We start from the raw sequence: 16720 nt of genomic DNA on the forward strand, positions 1-16720 counted from the left end.
AAATTCTTAGCGAAATACCCGTGAATATCCACAAATGCAGAACTGGAATGTAGGAACAATTTCGAGAAGCAAGAATTAGAAGAAGGTAATAAACAAAACTGGATAAACTGGCGAATAGGAAGGCTCCTATGACTGAGCAATAAAAGAGGTCGTTTCCTTATGAGGAATACACTATCTTATTATAAATAAATCACAAACGCCTACAAACTAGATGCTCAGGATTGTGTTCGTAAGACAAGAGTGAGGAAATCAGTTGCTAGGGCAACCATGGAACTGTAAAATCACACCACTAAAAATCGACTAGACATCATCTACAGTCACTACATCATTAATCTAGGGGAAACTATAATATTTCGTCTCACTCTGAGGCGTCATGCGGCAACTCCACTTCATTTCGTCGACGTCGTCGTGAGAGCAGACCGATTGCAATGAAAAGCGCAGCAACTGCTAGTAATTCCAAAACAGTTTTCACATCAAACACGTCGTGAATGGAACGAACGCTTGCTAGAACACATCCAGCACGCACGCATAACACATTGTATGGGATCAGACCTAGAAATCATAAGTTTCAGACAAGTCGTGTACTACGTACAAGGGTTACCAAAGCCATAAATTTTGATTAGAGAATTACTCAAAGAGCCAGTGAAATCGGAACAACGTATACAATTGCTGCAAACGGCAACATATTGTTCAACTCATGACCGCCCCCGCCTTTTTTGCCCCACTTTTGATTCTTAACCTAGCCGCGCGCGTATCCTTCAAACGCAAACATAAATTTGTGTGTACAGCATTCGTTGTAATAGGAAAATGAAGAAAATCGTCAATGCGTCACACCGACCACAGAAGCAGACGCTTTAATTTTACCACTCTCGAAGCAGCAGCAGGTGAAGTTAGCGTCCCTGATAGATATGGGTCCCTAGCTTCCCTCATCTACGTCTCCTGACTCATCCTGAGACGTAGATAAGCGCTAACCTATGACTAGCACTAACATATGAATAGAAATGTTGAGATCCTATTCTGTATCTTCACATCACTTTCTCAAACTGACCCAAGCACTTCTTCTACATCAGTGACAATGAAAGTGTGTATAAAAAGTTATTTCAACAGAAACTAACCTATTAGAACTGTGACTGCGTGAGTAAGCAGTGAAACACCGACAAATGGCGAACAGATGTTTAGTAACCAGTGTGGACAAAACGGAAATACTCGAGCTCCAAGCAAGAACATAAATAACTGCTGTCGCTCTATACCTATCTGAAAGAGGAGGATCAAATGAAACATCAATGCAAAGAAAAAGTGTCATCAACTCACTTTTCTGCGAAGCAAGGCTAATCGATTTTTGAAGCATCTGTCTATGATAGGTTTCATGAAGAGCGCTGAGAGTAGGAAGCACCCAGATGCACCAATCGAATTCAATATGCAAACGAAAACAGACCCATACCAAACACCGAATAGTGCACCAGCCAAAAGATTCTACAATATGTATTATATATAGCTCTACATGTGAAATATAGCAATAAAACAGCAATAGAACAAGCGCATAAGAAAAGAGAGTTAAGTCTCCAACTATACTAACTTTCGAATTAACTTTAAGTTTAGGTTACCATAACTACAAAAAAGCTCTATATTTCCCCCACTTCTTGTTTTCCTTAGCAGAATCATTCACAAGAATTGAAAGTTCAAACATTCGCTCCGAACATATCGATGAATCACTGAGCCATCAAAAGAATTTCACAGTGGTAATGGTCAACCCTACGTGACTTCTCTCCTGTGCGACATAAGCCTCAAAAGCAATGTTGGCGAAACGGAAAACACTCTTCCACATAACAGTTGTTTGCTTAAAAAAGACCTTGTAGCATAGAAAAAGAAAAAAAAACTGAGGAAGCTCTGGATGGTCATTGTATGAAGAAATCTCAAAGTACCAATTAAAAGAATCGAAGCGAGTGAAGTAACAAAGACCGACATTCAGGTTTCTGCTCCGCTGCCCTTTCCTATTAAACATAAAACATAAACACTTTCATTTGAAAACAAGATGGCTTTCACTGGAAGCTACGAAGGGAATAGGTTGGAAATTTCATGATAAAAACACCTACCAGAAAAAATGATCCTGGAATCGCAAATGTTTGTTTGTAGAGGTAGGCATAACCGAATATTATAGCAGTGTACACCGGATGAGCATCCCTAAAAACTACACTCAATACGATTATGTTCCTGTAACGATCTTAATGAAAATATTTATTCAGTCAATACGTTGCGGAGAACTGAAACTGTGTAAAAGGTGCATAGATATTCGAATAAACCGTTACTATAACCGTTACCGTCAGATATCATTTATTCAAATTCTACATGATTCGAGAAGTCAAGTATGTATGCAAGATATTTGTAAGACAAAAATACATTATTTATTTATACAAAGGAAAATTCTACTCCATGTGCTGCTTAGAGAAAAAAAAAAGCAATATTTTCCATCAGAAACAATTTAAAAATGGTAAAAGCGTGCCAATATTGCAAACTTGCCTCTATTTCACATACTTAAATACACGAGACCAAGAAGCCTTTCGCTACAATAAAATCTAAATGCTGGCAACGAGAAACTTCAAGTATCCAACACAAATATTTTTATAAGTAACCAAGATTTGACTTCGACACTCTTTCAACTCATTAGTTCTGGAATTTATGCGAAAATGTAACTTTAGGGATGTCTAGGGATTTGAATAGGCTTATTCTTTACCAAAAGAATAGCACAAGTGTGATATTAAGAAATAAGAAAACTTCCCTTCCCTTAAGAGTATAGGGTTACTTTCGTTGTATCTAAGCAAGGAAATCCAAAAAAGTGCATAGTTTTGAGAAAGCGTTGCCAAAAAAAAAATGCTGTACTCGTGGTCTTTATCTCAAATAAAAATTGTGCGAAAATCGCGTAATAAAATAGCGTCGGTAAATACATGAAGAACGAAAAGATGGCGGATCACAGTAGGATTATCAAACGAAATTGATACTTGTTGTAGAAGAGCATTCTTCTCTAAAAGAGAGGCCCAAGAAGTCCCGTTCTTTCAACTTCGTCATCATAACACGGAACTGCTATCCGAATTCTGATAGTCCCACGTACTTTCTTGTGCACTTTATCCAAATATTGTTCACGAATCATCGTGCAATACATTCGTGAATTTATCTGCGATACAGTGCAATACATACATTTCTACGTGCAGTTTTAAACACGTGAATGTCTACGTGAATGACACTGAGTAAGGTGCAAGCAAGTGTTTTCAATATAGATGGACGGGTCGCCAAAATCACATTACGGCGAATATCTGCAGCCTTTTGAGAGTTTCACAGTTAAAAGCGAGCTGTAAGTATACGCGCTTTACCTATTTTAAATATTTTTTTAACAGAAATACCATTCAAGTACAACGAGCTGAAATCCTAGACTTCCCAACTTTAGCGTTGAGACTCACAACGTTGAATTAATTTTTTTTCATCAACGTTCGTAAAACGCATTCTTCTGCGCCCTACGTTACGTTCTATATTCATGAATGTGTAAGTTCAAAATGTTTTTCATGATATGAAAGCATTTATTGAACCACTAAAACAAGACAAAACAAAAGAATGAAATTAAAGGACTGACTTGTAGCCATCAAGTTCATCGGCAATTTCTCGTAAATCCTCAAGATTCTTTGGAAAGGCTAATTTAGTGGTACTTTCTGATGACGGTCCACTTCTCCAGATTACATAAAGGAAAGCCGATGCTGCAGCAAACGAGACTGCCAAACCGGACAATCTAAGCATAGATGCCGGTTCCTCTTCCTCTAGTTCCTGCAACAACAACAAAAAAAAGAACTCTATATGCCCTTTCACGCTTCAATTGATTAGAATAGCCCAAGTAAAGAAACATTCAAATTCAAAGCATTCGAACTGTATGAAGTCTTAAAATTGTTTACACATACTTTGAAACAACATTCAATGTGTGGAACTAAAATGTGCTAAAAGAACAATAAAATATACTGCTATGATGTGTTAGGCTTACGAATTCAGCCTGGCCACAGCAATAAAGCCGTAAATATTCAAAAAAAGCGAAAAAGCTACTGCTAAAAATCGGATTTGCATGGCAAAACTGCTGAGCAGAAAAATCAACAATTTGCAGTCAAGTCACGGAGAATCCAGTTCCCATGCGACATATAAGAAACGCACAACAAACGTTTTTCCCTCTCATCAATGTCCGCAACTGCGGGTATTCGATCAAATCTTTGCGGATTACCATGATAAGAATTGTGGATGGTTTAGTTAAAAACTTACAGAAGTATGTTGCTCATCGAGCCCTGGGCTCGATTTTTGAGCTATAGATGAGCCACTCACGATTACAGGTGAGTTCGAATACGATACGACCGATGTGGAATGAGGAAGAAGCAGAGTAGTGATTGAGTTTGAGTGTTTGTAGAAATCAGTAAACAACATGCTGTGAAACGCGGCTATACATGCATGCTGTTTGTTCGCCTGGATAACGGGATATCTTCCCAGTGAGCGAATGCCCACCCGTTCCGCTTGCGTCAGAAAAAGAAATGCAACTGTTTAACGCTCTGAAGTGCACATGAACGACTCGAATTAAAACATTTATGACATGATCAAATTCCCCCATTTTGTTACTAACAGCTACCTCTTACTTATAGCAAATAAAAAACCTCTCTATATAAATCACCAGTCACAAGTTTGTAGCTTTTCCACAACCTGCCACTTATTTGCTCACATCAATATATCAAAATGGGGCACAATAGCTCTTTTTCACATATAAAAAGAAATCAGTTACGCTTTGTGGACGTCAATGGCCGTTCTTGTCAACTAGGAACGCTGTAAACTTGATCACAGGAAGGGATGACGTACTTAATCGATTCAGATCTCGATGAAATAAGAGATATGCGCCCTCTGTGCAGTGCATTGTCTCTGCGATTTTTCTTATGAAAGCCCAGGCTGTGTGTCATGAAAGTGAGCCATGAAGCCATATAAACAATATGTTCCACACTGGTTCAAACAGTCTTGCAATGACATATGATGTGACATTCAATGGAAAATCCATAACGTTATGTTTATTTATGTTTGCGCAGAAGGATAAACAAACAGTTAATGAACTACTTTCTAGGAAAAGAAACAAAAACAGAAACTCGCACGTAAAATTCCTGAACAACTTTCGAGAGTTACAATAAAAATATTAAGGAATAAATAACCTCTTAAATAAAAAGCTACGCGAAAATTTAGTAATAATAGAAATTAATCTAGCAAACGAACGCAACACAACGAAAAAGACATTTGAATTAATAACGACTGTCGAGACAGCAGATGAGACAGAGGCGTTTTTTTCAGCCAACCGGCCTATTCGCTGAGTGCTCCATCATCCTCATCGCTTGAAGACTCCGTGCCGTCCTTCCTCACGAAGTGTGCATATACCAGCGTCTCCGTCTGAATCACATCTATCACACCATTTCAAGTCAGAATTGTCAACAACATTTCCTCGTTTTTTTTCTCTTAGAAAAAAAGAACTGCGCTATCGGGCGAGGCAAAACGGCAATTTGAAATACCAGCTTTCATTTTAAAAAATCGCCCAAATGTGTTTCTATCAAGGTGTGTTTAGTAAGGCGTTCTTAGGTTGTGTACATTTGTTACGAATTTATGAACCCAGCCGAAGAAAGCTAGTGTTTGTGGAGCTGTGTTAAAAAAAAAAACTTCAAATATTCGACAAAGAATTCCTATACGACGACAGGATTCGAGTTCTTCTAAGAAACCATGAATAATTACTTTGTTTTTTTTAAAGATGATATGTCAGTCTCGCTACTAAAATAATAGTATATTAAATATGAGCACATCAAAACGTCTACTCAAGTTAAACGAGCCTGAGATCAATTAAACAGACCTCAAGTCTGACAAACTGCACATTGGTGCGCTTGTATCCCGGGAGTTCGCGATCCCACAACTGTTGCTGAGCATCACGCCCCTTGCTCGAGCCATCGTTTGCAAACACAGTCATTAGAAGTTTCCCAGGACTGAATGTGAAATGGACTTGCGTTAAGGACAAGTAGCGTAGAAAATAGGATGAGGGCGTACCGGAAGCAATTCAGCACTTCCTTTGTTTGTTTGTACAAACAGACGAGGTCTTGGTTGGTTTCAAATGACGCGAACGAAAACTCCTTCTCAGGCGTTACGTGAATGGTGGCATAGTGATCCTACAATTACTCTGATAATCCACATGCGTTAGATGGGAAAAAAGGAACTTAAGGCAAAGTACAAACCGAGTCCGGCAAAAACGCATTCATGCTGTATCCACATGGCTCGAAAAGTTCTTCGTGAATGACTGTTCCCTTGGGAACAATGCGATTAATTCCGGCACGCTGAAGTGTATGAGAATGCTTATTAGGGAGCGAAGGAAACTCCAAAGCAAGAACAACTTGATTCTAAACATACCTCCGTACAATCCTTTCCATTTTCACATGCATCCTTTGTGAAGGTGTGCAATACGTCCTCATCAAGATCTGTCATAAGTATTTCCAGTGTATGATCCTAAAACCACGCATTTCTTCTCATTAATTTACCTCATGACTGGCGTTAAATTTCCTTCTCATTGTGTGGATTTCCTTATATTTGATATCTTTTTCATTGCAATTACTCAAACGGGCCCATGATTTGTTTCTAACCTTTGAAGCCTTACATATCATTCCATTCTAAGAACAACTTTTAAATGATCTCATAAAAATGAGGTGGAAAAGATATTTCTTTTGCAATTCATTCCAGTTGGCCTCTGTCCTATGTTTTGAAAAGACCATAAAAACTAACAGCTACTTTTGTGACAGGTTGGGGAACATGGTAGGTGTATAGATACCAGCAGTCCTGTTTGAGTGATCCCATGCAGTAGGCATGTCCATCTGAAACAAAGGAGACTATGCTGAAAACGTTACGATAACAGCCACTCAAGAATGAGATGATAAGTGGGGTTAATGGGGTTGTTCAAAGAGCATTTCGGTCTTTATCAGCATGGGTGCAATTAAAGAGACTGTAGGATTTTATCTTAGTAGTCCTCTTTCCTTCACAACCACTCCTGTATGATAATATGAGAAGAAAAAACGCACGCACCATGAAAGAATCCGTCCAGATATTCAACTTCTGCATCAAAAGAGCGGTGCTCTTCAGGCTGCAATTCGGGACGAAGGAAATTCTTGCGTGAGTAGTACACTGAGACTACCTTAAAACAAAATCTGAGAACAGAGGGACTTTTTCTATATTTTGTTCTAAATTCCCAAATTTTTCCATATCAACGGACTTCGGTGAAAACTGATATTTCAATTCACAATAATGGGCATTTTGCAAATGTCCTGAACTACATCCCAAGTAAGTCTTTATGTAAGAACAGCTCCATAACTAACAGCATTCTAAATGTTTCAAATCAGATCTCAGATGCGTATTTTGGACGCGCAAGCTCCTTAAAACATCAGTACTTGAAAGCTGTAAGTTTTCAGGTTACATAGAGACTTGAAGGTTTTTTTAATCTTCTGTGTAAAAGGAAGTGAAGTAAAACAGCTACACTCATTCGCTTCTGGAAATACACTACACCTCCAGCCAGATCAATAATACTATCTTCTACTACTGTACTTGCCCTTTCACAAACAATAAAATTACTACGAGTCGACTACGTCATACCTCATCAAAGCCCCCATAACTTTTTGCGAGCTCGATTATTATCGGCAACGCAGCCAGAAGGCGTGTGGATCCGCATGTCTTCAGAATAAGGCGACGCTCCGATACGAACAAACTGCTCTCGCTTAAAAGAAGTAAAACATAACTAAAGTTTGATAATGATCTCTATAAATCAATGAAGTATCCCAGCATTTTCATCACCCTAGTGCATGTTTTAATAACACATATTAGATAGATTTTTAACATTGGATATACGCTTCACAACAACACAAGTGTGTAGTCATTAAAGCGGGAGAAACACAAGCACACGTTTTCTTTGATCTTTTTCTCTCACGTGTTAAGATGTAGTGTAACTACGACTGACGCCAAATGTTCTTAACAGGATGACCATGACGCATCTGCCACGACGCGCGCATATTCGCTACCAGCTACACAATCTCTTTTCCCTTTCGCCTTCCCAAATCGAACGTTCCTAATTCCCTAATCACCGCACTGATCATATTCAGCGCAGACCGTATCTCATTTCCTTACTCCTTGTATTACCTCTGACATACCTTCTATTATTCACTAACATTTGTTCACAACTCACCTTAGTACATAGCTGTCGATATGTCCAGTATGCGCAGACTGCAGCACTTTGCATCTGGCAATATCGAGCATAGCATCAAGCTCATATCTAGGAATGAGGCGAAGCGACCCGGTTTTTGCGTTTCTGTTTCCAAACCACAATTCCAGAAGTTTCTCCGCACCTGACAAAGCAAATATAAAAGTATGATATAATAGAAAGCTAAAAAAGGAACAACTATGCAAGTTACTGGTCTCAAGGTGACATATTAAAGGCAACGTATCACGAGATTGAAGGTGATGGGATCTTTCCACGAAGATGGATGGAGGCAGAGATGTAGTTCTCGCCAATCAATCCAAAAAAGGTGTGAGTAACACGATTGAATTCATCCATGTCCCCTGCGATGCAACTTGTTACGCTGTAGAAAAAAGAGAATTCCGTAACTCAAATAAGCAGCTGAAGATTTCCCATCTGTACAATTGCTGGCGCGCTGCGGGTTGAAATCATCATACTATCCGTAATATGTACCATAGTTGGAGATACAAGAAGAACAAGGGCAGTTCCATACACCTTTTTCTCTTTTACTAGGAGGAATTGAACGTAATTACACGTATATCCAATAAGTTCGTTTCTCCATCCATTCGCTTAGGAGTCCCAACATCTTTAATTTCGTGTTATGCTGCCTTCATATGTACTCTGTAATGATAATGAATTCCTGACAGACACTGCAATGATAATGAGTTCCTTAATGACACTCAACTAGTGTATTCCTAGTACAGTACTTAAAATATTTATATGAACTGTCGAATATTGCCAATTTCTGAGAACCCTCTAAGATGCTTTCTTATGATTTAACGACGAATTGCAGTCACATCGGTGACCTACATCCAGTTTTTTTTTGTGAACGAGGAAAAAACTCATCTGATCGAATGAAACATGAATGAAATAGGACTGAAGCAATTAGTAGTTACCTTCAAAGAAGTATTCCTCGACCGGTGTTTGTTCTTCGCAAGGCTTCGTTGGGCTAACACAAGAATCGACTTTTACGGACATCTGTATATTAAACAAACTTAAGAACTGTCGCGAAAGACTCTGTAGAATAAAGCTAATGGATAACGAAGATCACAAGAATTTTGAGAATACTGCCCTTAGTGTTGCTCTAGTAAATCAGTCTTATGTCAAATCACAAAGATTTCAGAACATAATGAATAAATTCCATTTTTTTTTCTCGGAAAGTAAAAATCAGAAGATGAGCATACCCTGTTCTTTTCACTGGTTTTGTTTCTTGTTCTCCTTGACACTTTGTAGACAGGAATTGATCAGTAATAAATTCACTTGGTTAAGGTAAGAAGTGATGTGATGGACGATGCTCGGACCCGCTAAGGAGGACGACGGTAGAGTACGAGGATGAGGGTCTCAATGTCTGGACCCATACAATCCTGGAATCGAGTATTCATTAGGTGGATGTTCAAATATGTCAAAGTTCTAAAACAACCTCTGGGGTGCTACCGAAACCGCGTTCTCTGGTCGCTATCGACAGGCGGCAGAGAAGGAAACGAGGGATTGTTCCTGAGGTGAGGAAGGAAAGCACAAAGAACGATCGGCAGAGCGACGCCTACTGGGATTTTGGCGACGTCGGACCTGAAATCAACGGTCCAGCAAATTGGATTGAAACTGAATCTATATCAAACGTAAGACATAATTTTATGTTCATGGATGAAATCTCACTTTACAATTAAGATGACACCGGATATATTTTTACATTATGTCCAGACACAAACTACGTGTTGAGAAAACAGTTTTCCCCTTTGGTGTGATTTTAATACACTTTGACCTCGCTGTTCTCATTTTCACTCAAACACCTCGCTTGTTCATTATTAAGATACAAGCTTGAGGCAAGCTTTACTCAGCGCTCATGCGCTATGAGAGTGCACGCGAGAACTAGCGTCGAACGAATTACTACTTCACATTACAGTTTATTTTCAATATTTAGTAACAGCAAACACAATCTGCACCTCGATTACTTAAGAATGCTCTTGAAGAATTACATTTTCTAGTTCTAGAAAAGATTTAAAAAGAATAATTGTACACACACTACACAGCTAATTGCAGAAAGAATGTTGGTTAGGAATTGGCACAATGGTACCGAAAAGGATCCCGAGGATGGTTGTGCAATCTCTTCCACAACAATACATCGGCATCATCTTACAGAAATATGACTCATCTACAATCGACGCCGAACTCTGTCAGCCGACACGTTGGGTCTACGGTCAAAGATGCGTTAAGGAGGACCTGGACCCTCCTCGAGTGAAGGGGTCTAGCTCATGGGGTGCAGCTGAAGTAATGAGAATCCGTTCAGCAGCCGTCCAAAAGTGCTAGAAGTCCCCCCGAAAACCGTCGAAAAGTGAAAGGGGTTCTTTCGTCAACCGTCCAGAAGTGATGGTGGTCCTTTCGCCGTTTAAAAGTGATGGGGTCGGAACACCGGTTCCTACTATCGCATCTATGTCTACGGCGGTTGAGGTCTACGAGAACTACTGTCCGCATTCATGGGAGGATGGGATTGTAATCGATAAAACGTTGATAAGTTCCTCATAGCTCTTTTTTCATATTTGAGACAGTTGTTCGTCTTTCTTCCAGCAACTGCACTTGTTGGGGATAACATAATAGTCGTAGTAGCAGCAAAATCCCTCTTCGTTGAGATTGGCACCAGCGCGCTACGATTATTGTTCCATTGATCGGGAGAAGGAGACAGTAATGATGTGTGCGGTTAAGTGATTATGATGAGACATTTCAGGATTGACTGGGAACAATTGCTTTTCGCACGTTTTATGAGAGTGGTCCAAATACTAAGAAATATACCATACTTAAAAACTTTTAGCTGACTACAGTACGCTCAAACTCGTGACATGTTGCCCCCACTGTGCACGTCTGAGACTACAGAGACCTTTACGCCAGAGAACACCCACCAAATTATGACCTAAGGGGAAGTCATCATGCCAGTTGCGGTGTTACGATCGGGCAATACTCGTTTTGAATTAGGGTGCAACCACGTAGAAAACAGGGAGGGAAGAAACCATTTGTTGCTGCTCGGATGATCGAGTGCGGCGGTTCTGCTATGTAAAAGACACCACAACCCTTCCCCAATATTAATTATCTATTTATAATATAATTCAATCTTCTTTTTGGTCATAGTCGCAAGCGATGGCTGGATATACTAATCATTTAAAGGCATCACCCCACGAATCTGAGGTGGTGCAGATTTCAGGTGGAGTATTCGTATACAGGATGGGAGACTACGGAGAGGGAGGTGATTCCGTCCATTTCTTGCTAATTGCCGTAAAAAAACGGCCTGGAAGATGCGGCGCCGCACAAGACTGGCGCGCTCCAATCAAACCTCTTGTACAAAATGGTGCGCCAAAACGAATGGAGCCGTATCTTCCGGGCCGTTTTTTACGGCAATTAGGAAGAAATGGATGGAATCACCCCCTCTCCGTAGTCTCCCATCCTGTATACGAATACTCCACCTGAAATCTGCACCACCTCAGATTCGTGGGGTGATGCCTTTAAGGAGGATGTAGGAGCTTGAAATAAACGGCAGGATTTACTGCACTGTTCGACATACGGAACAACTTAGTTATTCATGCAGATCTCCCAGTTTTAGGGTGGTGTTATAAGTGCAACATGCGCATGGTACCCCTTTTAGAGTATAAGTTGGATCTAGGTGTGAAATTAGGGTTCAATCACGAAAATAACAACAACAAACGAAAATGAATGTGCAGCAAGAAATAACGTGGATCAACGAATGAAAAGTATGCTGTGTTCATCGTACACATAGTCGAGTAAAAAACTGCAGCTTGGTGCAGTTGCGTAAACGTCTGCGCTCGAAGAGGCACGGTGAAGCCAGCGGTCGCCCGCCTACTGCAGAGATGCGATCAGGATGGGACCCTCGCTAGCTTCTCTCACCTCGATAGCAACCGGTGGCTCTATCGTACCACTTTGAGCGCGGCTCTTACACAACTGCAACGGCCTGCAGATCGTTTAGACCTTACTATAATCAGCAGGTCTCAAGTTCTGCATGAAAATATCACCTCTGACACCTATTTTCATGTGACATAGATGTGTTTGGTAAGTTCGTGCAAGATTACTAACGGAAATAATAGACTACCTTAAGCAAGCGTAAAATTATCGACCACATGGATTACTTCCTTAGGCGGGTACTTTCATTACATTTCTAATGGTACACCTACGACATCAGTGCATTCTCTCCGTAATTTATATGCCACAGGGTCATATGTGAAATGTATGAGGTGCTGTTATCATGCGTGACATCGCTTATCCCTTCATTCTCGAAATGAATGAGGATTCTCGAACAAAAACAAAGAAATGCGGCGAAAGCCTTCGTTAATCCGCATCAGTCTTGTTATTGACTTCTATGTCTCTCAATGTTCAATGTAAAGGAGCGATGGCTGGGGATATCTCGGGTAAGCGACCGGAGACCTACTGTAAGAACTCACTCGCAATCGATTTCCGATGTGCAACCACCACTCGTCAGAACAGCAGGAGAAATGTTTCTTCACTTAACCTTATCCGTACTTGTTCGCATGATTTCCCTTCTGACGAAACGCAATCACACAAACAAGTATGGATAACGAAACTAACTCTGTTATAACCAGCATGATCCGCGTTTTGTTAATGTTTAACGATCAAGCGGGGGAAAAAAATTAACGGTAGCTTACCTAGGTCAACTGAGGCAGATGAGGACGAGCCTTCACCAATGCCCACAGCACCAAAGGTGTCAATCAGCGAGACACAAGGGGCAAAACGCCTGAAATTCAACTGAATTAACACCAACGAAAAAAAAAAACTCGACAAAGAATGTTCGAAAGCAAGCGAGCGAGGAGAGAGATCCAAAAGATCTATGCGGCTTATACTCAATCTTCTCGTTGTCGACAACAACATTTATGCGAAAATAGTTTCTTTGTCGAAGCGAGCAGCTCGATCGATGGCGCGTTGTTATGGCAGAAGAAAAAAAAGAGGATGTGGCATGTAACATAAGTGCAAATGTTTGCAGGGAACCCATTGAGCCGTTGTTAGATACGTTCACAGGGGGAGAGGAGTATGGTGCTGCATTGGATGGTTCCCTGATGTTCACGGATATAATTGTTGAAGGAGGAAGTAAAAAGTCCATGAGAACTAAACACACTACAAACACTGTTTCGAGAATTTTCTTTGTCCACAACAGTTTCTTAAGGCTTCAGGTGAATCCAGAGACTTAGACATGTGCAATAAAAAACACTATTACCTCGGCAACTGACGAGAGGAAGCTGTTCCACGCCGCTTGTCCGCGGAGCCAATACTTTGAAGCGCGGAGGGGGAACGCGAGGAAGAGGGCGGGGCAAAAAATCAGCTGGTAACGGGTGGCGGGCGCCGCGATGACGTCATCGACGACGTTAGGGATATCCCCCTCCTACTTTTTGCAACGAACAAACAAACCACAGCGAAAAAAGAATCAACAGTTCCGATAGAAGTCGGTTTCAACGAAGAAATAGTTGTTTCTACGGGACAGCACGCGTTAAAATACAGTACACAATAGAGTTCGTTTTTTCTGTTTTTTTTTGTCTTTTTTTTCTTGGTAAAGAAGTTTTCAGTGCGGACACACAAAGCGTAGTGAACTCGAAGCGATTCGATCTTTAATATATTTTGTAAGAAAACTGCTCCTTCCAATGCACAACACGGTGATCAAGCGATCAATGGCCATCCAATCCATATCTGTTGATCTCTTCGTACAATGCGCAGGCAACCACACACATTGAGTAATGAGAAGACGCAAGACGCCTATTGAAATCTGTTTATTTAACTATCTCATTGGACTACGCTGATCCAGATCTCGAAAAAATTACGCTTAGGATCCATATTGATTGAATTAGCCCCTATTTGTGAACTGCTACTAGATCTATTAATTCACTCTACCAGGAACCAACACTACGCCCTATTTCACCATCACGCTAGCCATTGTTTAACCCCGTCAGCTCCGGAGACTCCGTCCATTTCCCGTTTTCTCGTCGCTATTAGTTATCAGATTGACTGTAAACAATCCATAAACTTAATAGCGATAACGGCGTCTTGTAACAGTTCCGAGCATGGAACACTAAAACTCCCCCGGAAAGAGGCGATAAGCTTGGAATTCAAATATATACAAGGTCCGTGACTCATCGGTCCCAAATCACAGGATCACTTCCGGTATCTGCTGTTCGCATTTCAATCACATAGCCTTGCTAGCAAACGCTAATCTTTCCAAATATTTTTTCAAATAAATAAAATAAATAAATTTCCTCAAACAAATAGTATAGCAATCATCCTCAAACCTGCACATTCAGCTATTCAAATCTTCGAGAAAGACTGCATGTGCTAACGGTCCTATCCGAACTTTCGCGTAGTTTCGCTTCGGTGAGTCTGAGACGGAGCGATTACAAGACGGATTGGAAGTGAAACGGGCCAAAACATCAAATCAACCATTGTTGTTGTAGTCGGGTCCCACCTCGATTCCAGCCGCAGGCTGCAAACGCGCCACTTCGAGCGCAGCCGCTTATGCAACTGTTCCGAGCTTCACGTCGTTTTGACCTGACTATACCAAGCTGGCCATAGTAGTCCCGTTTCTGGATGATTCCTTGCACGACCTCTACTATGGGCACATTTTTGGTTAGAGTCGAAGACGCAGTCCTTGCCATACTTTCCGGCCTGTTGCCAGCAGCATTGCGTGAACGTACAACGTCTGGCAACAAGGGAACCGAAAATTACATCAATTAATCAAAGGGTCGAGACGACATGAACCGTGATACAATTGCGTAAGCGGCGAAGTGGAAATAGCGGGTGGGAATCGAGGTGGGACCTTCGCGAACTGCAGCGACGAATGGGGCTAGCGGAGGTCCTCATTGGATCCTATCCGCTGCGCTTCACCGCACCGCTTCGAGCGCAACTGCTTACGTAACTGCGCTGAGCTTCATTTCATTTTGACCCTACTATTGTGTATATTGGTTGGTTGCTAATACAGTTTCACCTTGGACATTTCAATTCAAACAGTTCTTATTAATGAAGAAGACAACCTTTCTCCTCACAACTTTTTTTTCCCGGAAAGAAAAACATAGGGGTTCCCTTCATGCGAGGAGTTTTTGAATAGTGTTGTTCTCATTAACGTAAAAGCGCTGTTAATGACATTATAACTTACATTTTGGTCAAATACATAATCTACATATATGTAACGATATAATACTGATAATACACTAATAACAATATAATCTATTATAATAATAGTATAACCAATGATCTAGTGGACGTACTCACAATTAGAAGTAACAAGCTTTCGCATAATAAAATAATATTGACCAGATTCTCGACTATTTTTATTTTTACCTATTATCTATTATTCTATTATTTAACATTTTATTATTTTTTTACTTATTTTTACTTATTTTTTATTTAATATTTATTCATTTTTATCATTTTTATTTGATTTTTGATCATTGATGTAGTCACATCCAGTAAAGAACACATAATGGAGTCAAACATTACATTACAAACATTACATTATAATAACACCGCACTTAGGGCAAACAATAATAACACATAATATCAATAATATAAGTAATATATGTATAAATAATAAATAATACCATAAATGTAAAAGTAATAAATAATATATTACATGATGTCATAGATTTCCCTTGTCTGTTCAAATACACTTACATTTTGTCATGAGTTTTCGCCTATATTAGTGACGTTGTCGAAGGGGTGATTTGGATTTACTCTATTTTACGCAAAAATTTATTTACAAAACAGAAGACTATATAAAAATGGTTTTTATAGGATCATTGAGTGAGCAGCACTTAAATCTTCATTACGGTACGAAAGGTCGTGCTCATTTTTTTTTCTTTCGAATTGCAATCGGTTATTCTTTCCTGTGCGGTATTCACTATTTCAAAGAGAAAAAAAGTGAGACCGATGAGAATGTGCAGATGAGTAATACGGGGGACATTTGAATGTCAGTCATTCAATAGAGAGACATTCATCGGAAAGAAGAGGAAATATTGCGCCACAAACTTTTCGGGACAAAGAGAAACGAGCGTAGAGAAGTGGCTGAGTTAGTAGCTGACAGTGATGATGGGGTGACGAAGTAAGACCGACCCCCTTATCTTATCATGAACTCCGACCGCCCTTGAGTGCAAATCATAAAAGCGGCAGCGGCGACAAATACGATACATGCAAGGAGAAATGAAGTTTTCTCCGAGCACTTGTGATCTATGACAGTCGTCTCGGTTGGTTGAACTGATAATGTCCTGGTTAAAAATCGAACAGCGAAATGTTTGGAATGCATTTTTTTTCAAATTATCAGGAAGCGAAAAGTGTGTTCTGCTTGTTTTCGAAGGATCCAAGTGATCAGGTGGAATGGAATTCTTGTCTTGTTGCCACCAAATCCTACTCAATTCG

General features: G+C 40.1%; 2 protein-coding genes across 4 annotated transcripts; both read right to left on the reverse strand.

Annotated features, from left to right (window-relative positions):
- Window positions 1–215: 215 nt before the first annotated feature.
- Window positions 216–4449, reverse strand: RB195_007970 (uncharacterized protein; the record flags this gene model as incomplete). 2 transcript variants are annotated; one of them, XM_064181897.1, is made up of 7 exons in its annotated part: window positions 216–273; window positions 363–552; window positions 1116–1254; window positions 1312–1473; window positions 2094–2181; window positions 3623–3810; window positions 4291–4449. In XM_064181897.1, the coding sequence occupies 7 exons, from the start codon at window positions 4447–4449 to the stop codon at window positions 216–218; spliced, it is 984 nt and encodes a 327-aa protein (XP_064038650.1). The 2 variants fall into 2 exon arrangements, with proteins under 2 accessions (XP_064038650.1, XP_064038651.1); XM_064181896.1 differs by lacking the exon at window positions 216–273 and having other exon boundaries at window positions 359–552.
- A 909-nt stretch (window positions 4450–5358) lies between these two features.
- On the reverse strand, window positions 5359–14964 carry RB195_007971 (uncharacterized protein; the record flags this gene model as incomplete). 2 transcript variants are annotated; one of them, XM_064181900.1, is made up of 18 exons in its annotated part: window positions 5359–5445; window positions 5897–6026; window positions 6088–6206; window positions 6273–6371; window positions 6445–6540; window positions 6814–6902; window positions 7111–7219; window positions 7675–7795; window positions 8261–8420; window positions 9208–9289; window positions 9496–9536; window positions 9627–9675; window positions 9732–9759; window positions 9856–9877; window positions 12973–13061; window positions 13539–13592; window positions 14650–14689; window positions 14775–14964. In XM_064181900.1, 18 exons carry the CDS (start codon window positions 14962–14964, stop codon window positions 5359–5361), a joined length of 1605 nt encoding a protein of 534 aa, XP_064038653.1. The 2 variants fall into 2 exon arrangements, with proteins under 2 accessions (XP_064038653.1, XP_064038652.1); XM_064181899.1 differs by lacking the exons at window positions 9496–9536; window positions 9627–9675; window positions 9732–9759; ... (1 more) ...; window positions 13539–13592; window positions 14650–14689 and adding exons at window positions 12200–12263; window positions 12830–12896 and having other exon boundaries at window positions 14858–14964.
- Window positions 14965–16720: the final 1756 nt, after the last annotated feature.

Source organism: Necator americanus, chromosome I (assembly GCF_031761385.1).
Source record: "Necator americanus strain Aroian chromosome I, whole genome shotgun sequence".
Classification (NCBI taxonomy): domain Eukaryota; kingdom Metazoa; phylum Nematoda; class Chromadorea; order Rhabditida; family Ancylostomatidae; genus Necator; species Necator americanus.